This window comes from Mastomys coucha, unplaced genomic scaffold, assembly GCF_008632895.1.
Source record: "Mastomys coucha isolate ucsf_1 unplaced genomic scaffold, UCSF_Mcou_1 pScaffold6, whole genome shotgun sequence".
Lineage (NCBI taxonomy): Eukaryota > Metazoa > Chordata > Mammalia > Rodentia > Muridae > Mastomys > Mastomys coucha.
Genome location: NW_022196912.1, coordinates 66,656,014 through 66,671,004, shown reverse-complemented (window position 1 = coordinate 66,671,004; position 14,991 = coordinate 66,656,014). Strand labels below are relative to the sequence as shown.

Below are 14,991 nucleotides of genomic sequence, written 5' to 3'. Positions count from 1 at the left end.
GGGTTAGGGTTAGGGTAGGGATAGGGGGTAGGGTTAGTTCTAGTAGTCACTAGCACTCGAGAGAAGTTATTCATGCTTTTACCCAGGGTTATTGTATATAAAAATAGTAAGAAAGTTCACCATGACAGATAATACTAGTACCCAGTGCAGGCAATCTGAGCACTTTTAAGTCATCATGGTAGTTCTGTAAGTGGTACCATTAATATCCTAGCTATTTTACAGATGTAAAACATCAGTACATGAGCAGGTAGTAGTGACAGCAAAGATCTGAACATTAGGAATTCTGGTTTAGGACTGGTCAACTTAGCTATTTTATTATCATCTCATGAATAAACTGTTCTAGTTGCCACAGAGATGGCTCAGCAATTATGAGAGCTTGCTGTTCTTGCAAAGGACCAGAATTTAGTTTCCACCATTCACATTGGATGGCTTACAGCCACCTGTAACTCCAGCTCTAGGAGTATCTAATTTCTCTGGTCTCCATGGGCACCTGCATTTGTGTGAGCATGTATATACATAGATAAATACACATTCTCTCTCTCTCTCTCTCTCTCTCTCTCTCTCTCTCTCTCTCTCTCTCTCTCTCTCGTAAGAATAACTGTAAATTTTGTGCAAAATTAAAAGTATCAGTACCAAGTAAGTAGCTTATTAGGAATACTTAGCAAATACTTTTAGATTGTTTTATTTTGTATTTTTGAGTCAGGGTCTTGCTATGTAGCCCAGACTGGCCTTGAATTCACCAACTGTTACATCTTAGTTCCCTATTTGAGGTTTTTTTGAGACAAATTTTTGCTATATAGGCAGGTTGGCATTGAGTCAAGAGATTCTTTTGCCTGTTGTTTCCAGGTATTGAGAATGTAGGTGTGTGCCCACTATACTCAACTAAAAGTCCCCCCCTTTTTGTTTATAAACCTAGTACTTTGAGCATTACAGGCGAGTGCTCTACCAGTTGAGTTATGTTTCTAGCCTGTCTTATAAAATTGAAACGTACTGTTGAAAGGATGGTACAGTTAACATCTTATGTTTACTCAGATGTGCCAGTTAACAGTTTTTTTCCCTCCACTTCCTTCTCTCCCCTAGCCTTATCTCTGAACTCTTGAAAATTAGTTGTATTCATCACAACTCATAAATAATATTTTAACACATATCCTAAGAAGGGTAATATTCTGTCAAACTACAATGTCACTATTCTATGTAAATCAAGTGAGTCTGTTATATACAGTATGTAGTTGGTAGACTCTGGTTTCCAAACATGTTTTTTTGTTGACTGAAAATAATACTCAGAATTAAATCTTATACTTGATATTATTTTTTTATTTCTTTTCACTAGACACTGTCCTTTTTAGAGAGTCCAGGATATTTATGTTTTATGATGCTCTGCATTGTAGGTTTGATTGTAATTGATTTCATTTTTTTTGATTGTCTGTTTTGAAACAGGGTCTCACTATGTTAGCCCCACTGGTCTCACAATCACAGAGAACTCCCTGCCTCTGATTTTCTTCTGAAAACTTTATTTGCAAGCTGCTATGCTGCTGCTTTTGTTGCATAACTCATATCTTGTAGCATTGGAAGGTATATATTGTAAACTATTAGTAGTAGTTCGCAACTTCAAAAACAACCAGCAACAATCCAGAAGGACCACAAAAACGTAAACAACAACAACAACAACAAAACAACAACCAAAAAAAGGCCAAAGACCCTTGTTTGATTATTGATTCCTCCTGGCGTAGCCAGCTCCTAGAAAGAGTAGTAAAAGGTGTACTTCTTAAGCCCACTGAAATCAGCTTTGTGTTTAACTCTCCTGAAAACAACCAGGAAACGCTTATTTAGAGCGCTAAGCTTGGATCTTGGTGAGGTTTGATGTATTGACTTACTTTATTCTTTTCTCTTTTCCCCAAGTAGTTTAGATTAGCATTGTACTCACTTGCAGCCAAGGCTGGTTTTAAGTTCCTAATCCTCCTGCCTGAATCTCTCAAGTGCTGGCGTGACAGACTTGCATCACCCTACCTGGTTTATATGAGTTATTTTTTATTGATTATAGGTTGCATTTATAATGCATTACCTACATTGGGCTAAATAAAAATTGGGTTGATATAAAATTTAATTTCACATGTTTTACTGTTTGAATGTTGTTATTGAATTTGGAGTGTTTGTTATGTTTTCTGTGATTCTGACTGGTTCAGTTTAGTGTTGCTGTCCTCTGTTAATTTTGGGTCCCTGTTGTAGGTGCTGGAACTGATATGCACTCGTGAGTCGGGAGCAGTCTTTGAGGCTGGCGGCTTGAACTGTGTTCTCACCTTCATCCGTGACAGCGGACACCTGGTTCATAAGGATACGCTGCACTCTGCCATGGCTGTGGTATCGAGACTCTGTGGCAAAATGGAGCCTCAGGATTCTTCTTTAGAAATTTGTGTAGAGTCTCTGTCTAGTTTATTAAAACATGAAGACCATCAGGTAAGCAAATTGCTATTGCATTCATTTAGTTTTCAAAGGGGACTTTAAATGTTTCCTCTTTAGAATATATTAGATACATTATAATTTGAACTTTTCATTTGATTTACTTATCTAATATTTCTACACTGTAAGCCTTTGGGAGGGCAATGAAATGTGTTATAAGGCAGGCATGGTGGTGCAGGCCTTTAATCCTAAGCACTCACACAGAGAGACACGCAGATCTCTGAGTTCGAGGCTGGGCTCGAAACAGGCCTCTGACAGTTATGTAACTTTCTCAGGTTATGGAGTTAACAGAATATGGGGCTGCCATTCAGATCCCCATAGGGCACGGACTTTATCATTTTGCTCAGGTTATGGAGTTAACAGAATGTGGGGCTGCCATTCAGGTCCCCATAGGGCACGTACTTTATCATTTTGCTCTAGCTGCCTTTCATTGGTGTTTGTATTGAGATGACTTGATGCTAGCTCTTTGGAGGGAAGTTTTATTTAACATTGTTCTACACCATTAGGTTTCAGATGGAGCTCTGCGGTGTTTTGCATCACTAGCTGACCGATTTACTCGTCGTGGAGTAGACCCAGCTCCATTGGCCAAGCATGGATTAACTGAGGAGCTGTTATCTCGAATGGCAGCTGCTGGTGGGACTGTATCAGGACCATCTTCAGCATGCAAACCAAGTCGCAGTACCACAGGAGCCCCGTCTACAGCGGCAGATTCCAAATTGAGTAACCAGGTGTCAACAATTGTAAGTCTTCTCTCAACACTTTGCAGAGGCTCTCCACTGGTGACACACGTAAGGATGGCTTTTCATCTTTTGGTTTTTGACCTTTTGGAAAAAGTGTTTTTGTATAATGGCAAATATATTAGGTATTTTTCTCCCATTCTCTTTTTAGGATCTTCTGAGGTCAGAGCTTCCAGATTCAATTGAAAGTGCATTACAGGGTGATGAAAGATGTGTGCTTGATACCATGCGTCTGGTTGACCTCCTCTTGGTGCTGTTATTTGAAGGACGAAAGGCTTTGCCTAAGTCTAGTGCTGGATCTACAGGCAGAATCCCAGGACTACGGAGACTGGATAGTTCTGGGGAACGCTCCCATCGGCAGCTTATAGACTGTATTCGAAGTAAAGATACTGATGCTCTCATAGATGCCATTGACACGGGAGGTCAGAAACTTTTTCTGTTAAATATAAAAATTATAGCCAGGTTGTACACACCTTTTGTCCCAGAGGCAGGCAGATCAAGAACAGTGTGCTCTACAGACCAAGTTGTAGGGCTACACAGAGAAACCCTGTCTCAAAAAAACAAAAACAAAAACAAAAAACAAAAAAACCCCAAACAAAAAACCCACAAAAGCAAAAAAAAACAAAAAACAAAAAACAAAAAAAAAACAAGTAAACAAAAACAATGGGATAAGGAAGTATAGGTTATTTCTAGTTGACAGCGTTTGGGCAATATGCTTAGCAGTTGTGCTAAGCTGGCCGTTAATTATTTAACTATTCCTCTCTTCATATGTACAGTTGCATAATTATCAGCCTGATGCATGGTAATGCTTGAGTATGGGTTTGTTGACAGAAGTCTGAAGGAAAGACTCTTGGCCTTTTTTCCTTTTCTTCTTCCTGTCTCTGTCTGCTTTTATTTTATGTGTGCTGGTGTTTCCTGCATGTATGTATGTGCACTTTATATTTGTGCCCTTAGAGGTCAGAAGTTGGATCTCCTAGAACTGGGCTTTTAAGTGGCTGTGAGCTACTATGTAGGCAGGTGCTGGGAATTGATTGGTCTTCAGCGAGCACAAGTGCTCTTAACTTCCTTGCTATCTCTCTAGCACCTATTATGGAATTTTAATACAGATTTTAAGTACTAGGGTTAAGAATGTAAGACACTTGTAAAGGTGGATGAGAGCTTTTCCAAGGAGTGTCATAAGTTTTTCCATTCTTATTTCACATTTATTTTTAGTATTTAAAACTATGCAATTCATCAGTTATTTGATACGCTCTCATCTTCCCTCAATTCTCAACAGTTTTACTTTGTAACTCTGGCTGGCCTAGAACTTGAGAATGTAGAGTAGACTGGTATAAACTTTTTTGTTGGTGTTTTTTCGAGACAGGGTTTCTCTGTATAGCACTGGCTTTCCTGGAATTCACTCAGTAGACCAGGCTGGCCTCGAACTCAGAAATCCACCTGGCTTTGCCTGGGATTAAAGGCGTGCACCACCACCGCCCAGCTGGCATAAACTTTTAGTAACTCTCTTGCCCCTGCCTCATGATTGCTGGGCTTATAGGTGTGTGCCACCATGCCTAGACTAATTTAAAGTTTTATAATACTTTTTCTTAGATGGCCTTAGGTTTGCTGATTATTTATAGGTGACCTAAATATGTAAAATGCCTTATTTCTGTACTTAATAAAATATTCATATCAATCTTAAAAATTGTTTAAACTTTAGAAAAGTTGAGTGTTATTGGCCTAAAAATAAAATATTTTTTTTGTTGTTTTTTTTAACTTTCAGCTTTTGAAGTAAATTTTATGGATGATGTAGGTCAGACTCTATTAAACTGGGCCTCTGCGTTTGGAACTCAGGAAATGGTAAGCTAATAAAAGGTGGTGTTTTAATTAAAGTGTTGAGATATTAATAGGGCAACTTTGTGATTCTTTGTCATATTACAGGTAGAATTCCTTTGTGAGAGGGGCGCTGATGTTAATAGAGGCCAAAGGTCCTCATCATTACACTATGCTGCATGTTTTGGAAGACCTCAAGTAGCAAAGGTAAAATCTGGATTTAAAAAATAATTATCTTTAGTCACTTATTGTATGTATTTGTGTGTGTGTGTTTGCATGTGTATGCCATGGCATGTGTGGTCAGTTCTCTGCTCATCGTGTCAGTCTCAGGGGTTGAACTCAAGTTACTAGGTTTGGTGGCAAGCACCTTTACTTTACCCCTTTAGTTATCTGAATAGCCCCATGCTATTATTATTAAAGTATTATTTTAACAACTATATGGTTCAGAAATTAGAATAGTGAAAGATTTCCTTCTGATAAGTGTACACTTTCATGCTGCCTATATCTGTTCTTCCCATTTCCACTATAACTGATTTTAATTATTTTTTAAAAAAATAGATTCAGTGTTTCTTAAGCAAAAATGTATAGTATCTTCCACTTTTGAAATTCCTCTCTATACTTTGAGAAATTGAAATTCATAAGCTGGAGAGATGGCTCAGCAGTTAGAGCACTGGCTCCTTTTCCAGAGAAGCCAGGTTCAATTCCTAATACCCATACTGCTCGCAGCCATCTGTCACTGTGATACCAGGGGATCTGACAGTCTCTTAGGGCATCATACACACACACGGTACACAGATACACATACAGGCCAAACACCCGTACGTGTAAAATTATAATAAAACATTCAGAAACTTCAAGGTTAAATGAAAGTGTTTCTATCAGATGTATCAGATGGCACTCGAGTCTGTTTATTTGAGATAATTTGGCATAGTAAAAGATTAATCTACTCTGACGTCAGGTGCAACTGGATTCAAGTTTCAGCTCAAGTACAAAAAAGTCACTGAGTTTGTTTTGATGTCTTGTATGTACAGTGGTTGTACTACTGTCAGAATTGGGAGAACTAGAAAAACTAAAATGCATGCGGGTCCCTGGTAGTCAGCACATCTTAGGTGTTGGAGTGATAGCTGCTGTTACTATTTTGCCGTCTTAGACCACCGTACAGATTCTGATAACAACCCTTGGGTGACTTTCTTTCTAACTAGAGAAAGGCAGTCTCTTCACCCAAGGAGCCTAGCAATTTGAACTGGCTGGGTTTTAGAGAGAGCCAGACCTTTGATGGCTTTACTTAGTCAGTAAACAAAGCAGGACTTTATTTTAGACATAATTCTCTCCCTGCACTTTCATTTTGGGGATCAGATCTAGCATAGAACATTTGGGGTCTACTCTGTTTCTGCTATTTTTAAAGTGTATCAATTCCATCATTAAAAAGTGTTTGAGCCATTGTGATTAACTAGACTCACAGGAGGTTATAAAACATTTAATAGGAAAAAGAGGAAAGAGACAAATCTTGATGCATTTTTTGGTCAAAGAATTGATAAATGATGTTGTATAGAACATGCTGAGGCTGACTGCTTATTAAACCAAGCAGTACGTCTGTTAAGTAAAAACTGGGAGGAGTTTGAAGAAGTGACAGAATCAGATTTGAGTATATCTTAATATAGTGATGGTAAATCACCAAGTGAAATTATGTATAAATTTTTTGAGATATGAACATCTGCTTTTAAGGCGATAGGTACAAGGTGAGGTTTGTATTCGTATCTGCCTTTTTGATTCTGGGAAGTTTTTTAAAGTTTTTTTTAAAGATATATTTATTATGTATATAGCAGTCTCCTGCACATATGCCTGAAGACCAGAAGAGGGCACCAGAGATCATTAAAGATGATTACAAGCCACCGTGTGGTTGTTGGGAATTAAACTCAGGACTTCTGGAAAAGCAGCCAGTGTGCTCTTAACCTCTGAGCCATCTCTACAGCCTCTTAAAGATTTTTTTTAAATTTATTTTTTTACTTTTATTTTTTATGTGTTTGTGTGCGTCAGTGTATGTATGTGTACCACTTGTGTTCACAAGCTGTTGTCGGTCAGATCAGGGAACAGGATTCCCTGCAACTAGAATTACAAGTGGTTGTGAGCCACCATGTGATCGTGGGAATCTCACCCAGGTCCTTTGAGAGCAGTAAGTGCTCTTAACTGCTCAGCCATCTCTCCAGCTGGTAGAAAATCCGTAAATTGTAAGAGTTGAATGATATAAGAAATGCTGTATTTAAATGAAATGCTTTTATTTATAAGACTCTGTTACGGCATGGTGCAAATCCGGATCTCAGAGATGAAGATGGGAAAACGCCATTGGATAAAGCTCGAGAGAGAGGCCACAGTGAAGTGGTAGCAATTCTCCAGTCTCCAGGTTAGCTGTGTGCTCTTTCCTTTAGGCCATCTGGGTTTGCTGTTCAGCTTCATTTCCGCAGACATCCTAATATTATATAAATGCACTGTTCTTAGAAAGCCAAATAAATTCTGCATATTACATAGTGTGTGTGTGTGTGTGTGTGTGAGAGAGAGAGAGAGAGAGACAGAGAGAGAGAGAGAGAGAGAGAGAGAGAGCGAACAATGAAGAAATCTTCTTCAACATCTTACTGATCTATATCCTCAGAATGTGTGTGGGTCTGTGCATGTGAATGCAGTCCCTGTGCAGGCCAGACTTGAGATCTGGAATTGGAGTTATAGCAGTTGTGAGCTGCCTGATGTGGGTCCTGGCAACTGAAATCAGGTTTTCCAGAAGAGAAATGCTCATAAACACTGAATCTTCTCTCTGGCCCTTTTTCTATGTTTCTGAGACTGGATGTATAAATCCAGAATGAAAAAAAAAAATATATATATATATATATAAATTTAAGGGGTTGTCTTATAACAAATAATTAGCTCTGTAAATAGAATGATTTGAATTTTTTTTAAGTTTTCAGGGTAGGTAGGGCCTTTTTGTTGTGTTTAAAATTGGAATCCGTTCTCTAGGTAATTTAGTTTGAAGTGAATGTATAGTAACATTTTTTTCCTTGAAGAAAATTGTATTTCAAAAAGTGTTTTTTAAAATATTTTGTAGGTGATTGGATGTGTCCAGTTAATAAAGGGGATGACAAAAAAAAGAAGGACACAAACAAAGATGAAGAAGAATGTAATGAACCCAAAGGAGATCCAGAAATGGCACCAATGTACTTGAAGAGGTTGTTGCCTGTGTTTGCACAAACATTTCAGCACACTATGTTGCCTTCAATAAGGTAGCTCTTCATACTACACTTAAATAATACTGATATATGATTACATCCCACTTTTCAGAAGGATCTGGGATTTTTCTTTGTTTGTTTGTTTGTTTTAAAAGATTTATTTATTTGTTTTTATGTGTATGAGAACACTGTAGCTATACAGATGGCGGTGAGCCATCACGTGGCTGCTGGGAATTGAACTCAGGATGACCCGGCTAGCTCCAATGTAATTCACTGTAGCTGTCTTCAGACACCAGACTCGGGCATCAGCTGTCATGGGTGGTTGTGAGCCACCATGTGGTTGCTGGGATCCAAACTCAGGACCTTTGGAAGGGCAGTCAGTGCTCTTACCTGCTGAGCCATCTTGCCAGCCCCTGTTTTTGTTTTTCAAGACAGGATTTCTCTGTCTAGTCTAGCCCTGGCTGTCCTGGAACTCACTCTGTAGACCAGGCTGGCCTCGAACTCAGAAATCTGCCTGTCTCTGCCTCCCAAGTGCTGGGATTAAAGGAGTGCACCACCACTGCCCGGCTGGGATTTGTTTTAATATCTGAAAAAACATAATATAAATTAGGTTGGAAATGGGAACATCATCTTTTCTTCTGGTTTATTTTATTTTGTATTTTGAAATGGAGTTTTACTGTGTAGCTATGACTGACCTGCAACTCACTGTGTAGACCAGGCTGGCTCTGACTTCACAGAGATCTATCTGCCTGCCTCTTACCTCCAAGAACTGGCCTTAAAAGTGTACACTACCATACCTGGTTTCTGGTTTAAGAGAAAATGTTTGAAAGTTAATAGTCTTGAAAGCTAGTGTCCCCAGATAACCACATACCATGACTGTCTGCTTAGGTCCAGGTTATATCACTCATAACTGTTGACAGTTACCTGCGAATTTCATTTTTCTTGATTACTAAGTAACATTCCAGGGTTTATATACACCACATTTTATTATCCATTCACCAGTTGATTTATGCTGTTTCCATTTCTTGGTTACTATACATAAAATAGCAGCTGAGCAAATCCCTCTAGAGTACAATATAGACTCCTTTGGGTATCTGCCAGGTATGGGTCAGGTGATCATATGAAAGGTCCGTTTCTAGCCTTTTGAGGAATCACCACACTGATTTCCACTGTGGTTAGACATAGTTTTATTCCTGTCAACACTGAATAAGTGTTTTTCCTTTTACATATCCATGTAGGCATTTGTTTTTCTATCTTTTGAGAACTCTCTAAACATTTCCATGCTACAGTTGAGGTCTTTTCTTCTTGTTTAGGTGTTTTTTCCTTTGTATGGTCTAGGTACCAAACCCTGTCAGATGTATATCATCAGCAACGTATTGACTGTTTCGTCAGTAAAATGATGTTGTCCTTTGCTGTACAGAAGCTTTTTAGCTTTATGGTGTCCCAGGATAGCCTCAGATTTGCAATCCTCATGCCTTTAACTGTTTCCTGGAGCTATAGGCCTGAGCCACCACACCTGGCTTTCCGTATGGAGGCTGTATTCATGTGCATTCCATATGGAGGTGTTTAAGTGCTTAGATGGATAAGTCTCTTCTGTGTATTAAAGGAAAAAACCTGCTTTCCCCAAATGATGCTATTTTTAATGTAATAGAAAAATACTTTTAAGAGAACTTAATTTATAAAGTAGTGTTAATTAGGAAGTTTGTAAGTATAACATTTATATGCATATATAAAAATATACTGATAAAGGTAAGTGAATTCAAATGAATGTTATCTGTTTTCTTATACATTCTTTGTAAAACTAAGATAACAAAACCTACTTCATATTTCAAAATATGAGGCAGAAAGACTTCCTGCCTCATAATGGGTCCAAGTATGTGTGTGTGTGAGAGAGACAGACATAGAGCCAGAGAACAGGAGACCAATTCTTACACTGTTCTTACTTTTAATTCATTATCTAAATCTACTGTACTCTGTAATTTTTCAAAACTGTAACAGTCTTTGATTAATCCCAATAAAATTGACTACTATCCACTCACCTTTTTTTTTTTTGTAATTAAGTTTGTGATAATTTAGATTTCATTATAGAAAATGGAATGCTAAAAATTCAACTAGGCTGGGCAGTGATGGTGCACTCCTTTAATCTCAGCACTTGGGAGGCAGAGGCAGAGGCAGGTGAATTTCTGAGTTCAAGGCCAGCCTGGTCTACAGAGTGAGTTCCAGGACAGCCAGGGTTATACAGAGAAACCCTGTCTCAACCTCCACCTCCCTCACCCCCCCCCCCCCAAAAAAAAGCAGCTAAACAGAATTAGAACGATTGGGGATATAACTCTGTTAAATTTCCTAGTACTGAAAAAAAAAAAGAAATGACTTTAATCCCAGCACTTGCAAGGCAGAATCAGGTGGATCTATGACTTGGAGACCAGTATTATCTATAGATTGCGTTTCAGGGTAGCCAGGACTACATGGAGAAACCCTGTCTTGAAAAACCAAAAAAGAAATCCCCAACCATCCAACCAAAACCAAACAAACAAAACGGAGGGGCGGTGGTGGTCCTGGTGCAGGGTGAGTCAGTGAGGGAGACACTCTGGGATAGCAGGAGCATATTGCCACTCTAGCCTTCTGTCTAGTCACCTCAAGGGTAACACTACTATAGCTTGGGGCCTAGAGTATTGTTAGATCTTCAGGTTAGAATTGTTAAATGGGTTGCAGTGAGTCATACAATAACTTTCTTGGTAATTCCATGTATTTTAAAGAACAGGCCATTTGTAAAATGGAACTTTGTAAAATTTAAAATGGAACTTTGTAAAGTGGAACAATTTGTAAAATTGTAAAATGGAGCTTTGGGTGCCTATTGTGTTCCCAGTGACAGTAGTGAAGGACAGGGGTTAGCAAAGCATTTGTAACTGGGAGATTAGTATCTTGTGTCTTTGTTTATTTGAGAAATAGCTACAGCCAGTGTGGAGTTTTCAAATTGCCAAAAATCAAAAGTAATTTAAAAATTATTTGATTAGAGCTTTGTATTTTGAGTTATAAGAAATTTTAGGTTAGTAGTTATAACTCATACCAGTTCTCTTTGCTGTTTTTTACCCCTTTTCTAAAATCAACATGTTGTTTCAGCAGCCAGGCTGGCTAACTGGTATATAAAATAGCATTTAACAAGGTTATTAAGGACAATTAGTTTTGATTAACAATGTATTAATAGGAAATAAACCAAGTAAAAAGTAAACATAAGCTGTTGTCATAGCACAGAGTCTTAAGTTTGTGGAATTTATCTTTTTTATTAGTACTTAAAAAGTTGTTTGAAAAATGTTTTTACTAATGCATAGCTGATTATTTACCTAATTTGAGCTTTTCTGTTACATAAAATTCTTTTTTCCCTTCTTAAGGAAAGCCAGTCTTGCTTTAATCCGAAAAATGATTCATTTTTGCTCTGAAGCACTATTAAAAGAAGTTTGTGATTCTGACGTTGGTCACAATTTGCCCACAACACTAGTGGAGATCACTGCAACCATCCTTGATCAAGAGGTTCGTTTCTCCTCTTCCTCTGGAGAGTCAAGAAGTAAAAGCACTGCCTTGTTCAGACAGCCGTACCTCCCTGTGCCGTACCTCCTGTGCTGGGCGGGCCACCGAGTGGTGTTTACTCACTCTCCCTTGACTTCCTTGCTCTCACGTGCACTCTCTCTCCTCCCCAGGATGATGATGATGGCCACTTGCTAGCATTGCAGATCATAAGGGATTTAGTAGATAAAGGTGGTGATATTTTTTTGGATCAGCTTGCCAGACTTGGTGTAATTAGCAAAGTGTCAGCTTTGGCAGGTCCTTCTTCTGATGACGAGAATGAAGAGGAATCAAAACCAGAAAAGGTGAGTGGTCCTGATTGTTATATTGAGAACAGGGTTTATTTTAAAGAAATGTATTTTTAACTTAGGATGGTTTTTGACAAAATATTGAAACATAAAGTAACACTACATGTGTATCTTTTTTCCTTAAAAATTTTTGTTATAATTTTAAACGTAGAGCAAGGTTCCAAATGTAGTTAAAGAATATGAGAACTCTTGTCATATCTACTAGTTGTCAACATTTTGTCCCATTTACTTTATCATTTTTTAAAAAGACTTATTTGTTTTATGCATGAGTACACTTTTGCTCTCTTCAGACACAGCAGAAGAGGGCATCGGATCTCATTACAGATGGTTGTGAGCCACCATGTGGTTGCTGGGATTTGAACTCATGACCTTCCGAAGAGCAGTCAGTGCTCTTAGCTGCTGAGCCATCTCTCCAGCCCTCAATCCTTGGTTTCTTGGCAAAGCATCTCAAAATGTAATTCAGACTGGTTTTGAACTTCCTGTGTAATGTTGGCTGAAGATCTTTATGCTTCTGTATCCTAAGAGTGGGATTGTGGGCACATGTCATATCTGACATATTATCAATTTACTTTTTAATATTTTTTTAATATGTGTATATGGTGGTATGCTGTGCTTATTTGAATGTGTACACTAATGTGTGGTAGTCAGAGGATAACTATCTGAAGTTGGTTCTTTCCTACCACCACGTAAATTCCAGAGTGAACACAGGTTGTCAGACTTAGCAACAAGAACCTTTGCCTGATGAACCGTTTCACCAGCTCTATTCTCATTCTTCAAATGCCAGTAAAAATTGTGGCTCCTAGGCTACAGTAAAATGTGCTTACAGATTAATTTTATTTCAGTTCTTCTTTTTTGGGCGGGGGGTTTCAAGACAGGGTTTCTCTGTGTAGCCCTGGCTGTCTTAGAACTCACTCTGTAGACCAGGCTGGCCTCGAACTCAGAAATCCACCTGCCTCTGCCTCACAAGTGCTGGGATTAAAGGCGTGTGCCAGCACTGCCTAGCTCATTTCAGTTCTTAAAAAGCATTTTCTAAGCCAGGAATTTAAGGTACTCCTTGGATACCTAGCCTTTGAAGTAGGTACATGATACCCAGTCTTGGCTACATGAGATCCTTTGTCAAAAATAGTATATTTGATTTACCTGACTAGGAACTGAAACCTGGAACTGACTTTTATTTGTTTATTTATTTTTTGCAGTTATTTATTTATATATGTATGCATTCATTCATTCATTGATTCACTTTGCATCCCAGTCGCTGTCCCTTTCTTCCCAGTCCTCTCATCACTCAGTTCCACTCCCCACTCCACCCCTACCCCTCTCTTCTGAGAGGGCAGAAGCTCCTCTGGATATTCCCCCACCCTGGCACATCAAGTCTGCAGGGCTGAGCTCATCCTTTCCCACTGAGGCAGACCACGCGACCCTGTTAGGGGAATGGGATCCATAGAAAGGCAACAGCTTTAGAGACAACTTCCGCTCTAGCTGTTGGAGTAGCCACATGAAGACTGAGCTGCACATCTGCTACACATGTGTTTGGGACCTAGGTCTAGTCCATGTTTGCTCTTTGGTTGGTGGTTTAGTCTCTGAGAGCCCCTAAGACTTTCATTTCTTTTAATTATTTAACTGGCACATAATTGCACATTGTTGGATACAGCATAAGATGATTAGTATATGCAATGTGTGATGATCAAATCAGGGTGATTAACATTTTACTTTAAACGTTGGACATTTGTATATATTGAGATCCTTCAAGACTCCTAATTCTAATAAATTATAGATTATGGTCACCCTGCTGTGCTGTAGAAAATTAGAACTTTCTATATGTTGTAGCTATTATCCAACTTCATTGTGTTCCCAGTCCTTCTTCACCTTTCTTTTAGAGGTCATTTTCTTTTTCTCTTCCCAAATACTACTTTAACTTTCACAGGAGCGAGAGCACATGGCATTCATGGTTTTCTGTGACAGATTTATTTTGCTTAACATACTCTGTCCTCTTGTGTTATCCATGGTGTTGCAGTAACAGGATTTCATTCTGTTTATTTTAATAGCTGAGTAATATACCAGTGTGTACAATCTAGATATAATACAATTTACATAGCTATTATCTTAAATCTTAAATAATATCTTAAGATTGAGTTAATAGGTAATTAGTTTATTACAATATGCACTGAACTACAAGCAGCTAATATGTTTTAGACATCTTAATTATAAGCCTGGTTCATACTCATGTTTTTTAAATGCTTGTGAATATTTGAAATGAAATTATTTCAAATATTTCATGGAATCATTCTACATATTTAGGAAGACGAACCACAGGAAGATGCTAAAGAATTGCAGCAAGGTAAACCGTATCATTGGAGAGACTGGTCAATAATTAGAGGAAGGGACTGCTTATATATTTGGAGTGATGCTGCAGCTTTGGAATTATCTAATGGCAGTAATGGCTGGTTCAGATTTATCTTGGATGGAAAACTTGCCACCATGTATTCAAGTGGTAGTCCTGAAGGTGGATCGGATAGTTCAGGTAATACTTTAATTATTTTCTTAGCTTATACAGTGTGGTTTTATGGCTCATAGTTTTGACACTGTTGTCGGGATTTTTTTAAATAGAGAAAGTCACTGTACGGTAGCAAGGCATGATGGTATATGTCTGTAATCCCAGCATTTGGGAATTAGAGACAAGATGACTGGGCATTCAGCATCATCCTCAGCTAATATAGTAAGTTAGGGGACAGCCCGGACTATCTAAAGCCCTGCTTCCAAAAAAAAAAAGATGTATTAAGAAAGTATTTCACAAATTCCTTTTTATGTGCCAAGGAACACCTCTGTAGCTTCTTTTAATCTCATCATTTCTTTTGTTATGAAATGGTTAATTTCAAGGGTATGTAGATGATTCATTATATC

At 38.3% G+C, this 14,991-nt stretch overlaps 1 protein-coding gene across 4 annotated transcripts in view; it reads left to right on the top strand.

Annotated features, from left to right (window-relative positions):
- Window positions 1-14,991, top strand: part of Hectd1 (HECT domain E3 ubiquitin protein ligase 1) — an 89,160-nt gene that overhangs the window by 25,291 nt on the left and 48,878 nt on the right. For all 4 annotated transcript variants that reach the window (XM_031357415.1, XM_031357416.1, XM_031357418.1 and 1 more), the window contains exons 4-13: window positions 2,227-2,454; window positions 2,964-3,245; window positions 3,346-3,616; window positions 4,957-5,033; window positions 5,115-5,213; window positions 7,293-7,407; window positions 8,101-8,275; window positions 11,611-11,749; window positions 11,917-12,087; window positions 14,389-14,611. In XM_031357415.1, the coding sequence (XP_031213275.1) occupies window positions 2,227-2,454; window positions 2,964-3,245; window positions 3,346-3,616; window positions 4,957-5,033; window positions 5,115-5,213; window positions 7,293-7,407; window positions 8,101-8,275; window positions 11,611-11,749; window positions 11,917-12,087; window positions 14,389-14,611 (1,780 nt within the window). The remainder of the gene's footprint in view (window positions 1-2,226; window positions 2,455-2,963; window positions 3,246-3,345; window positions 3,617-4,956; window positions 5,034-5,114; window positions 5,214-7,292; window positions 7,408-8,100; window positions 8,276-11,610; window positions 11,750-11,916; window positions 12,088-14,388; window positions 14,612-14,991) is intronic.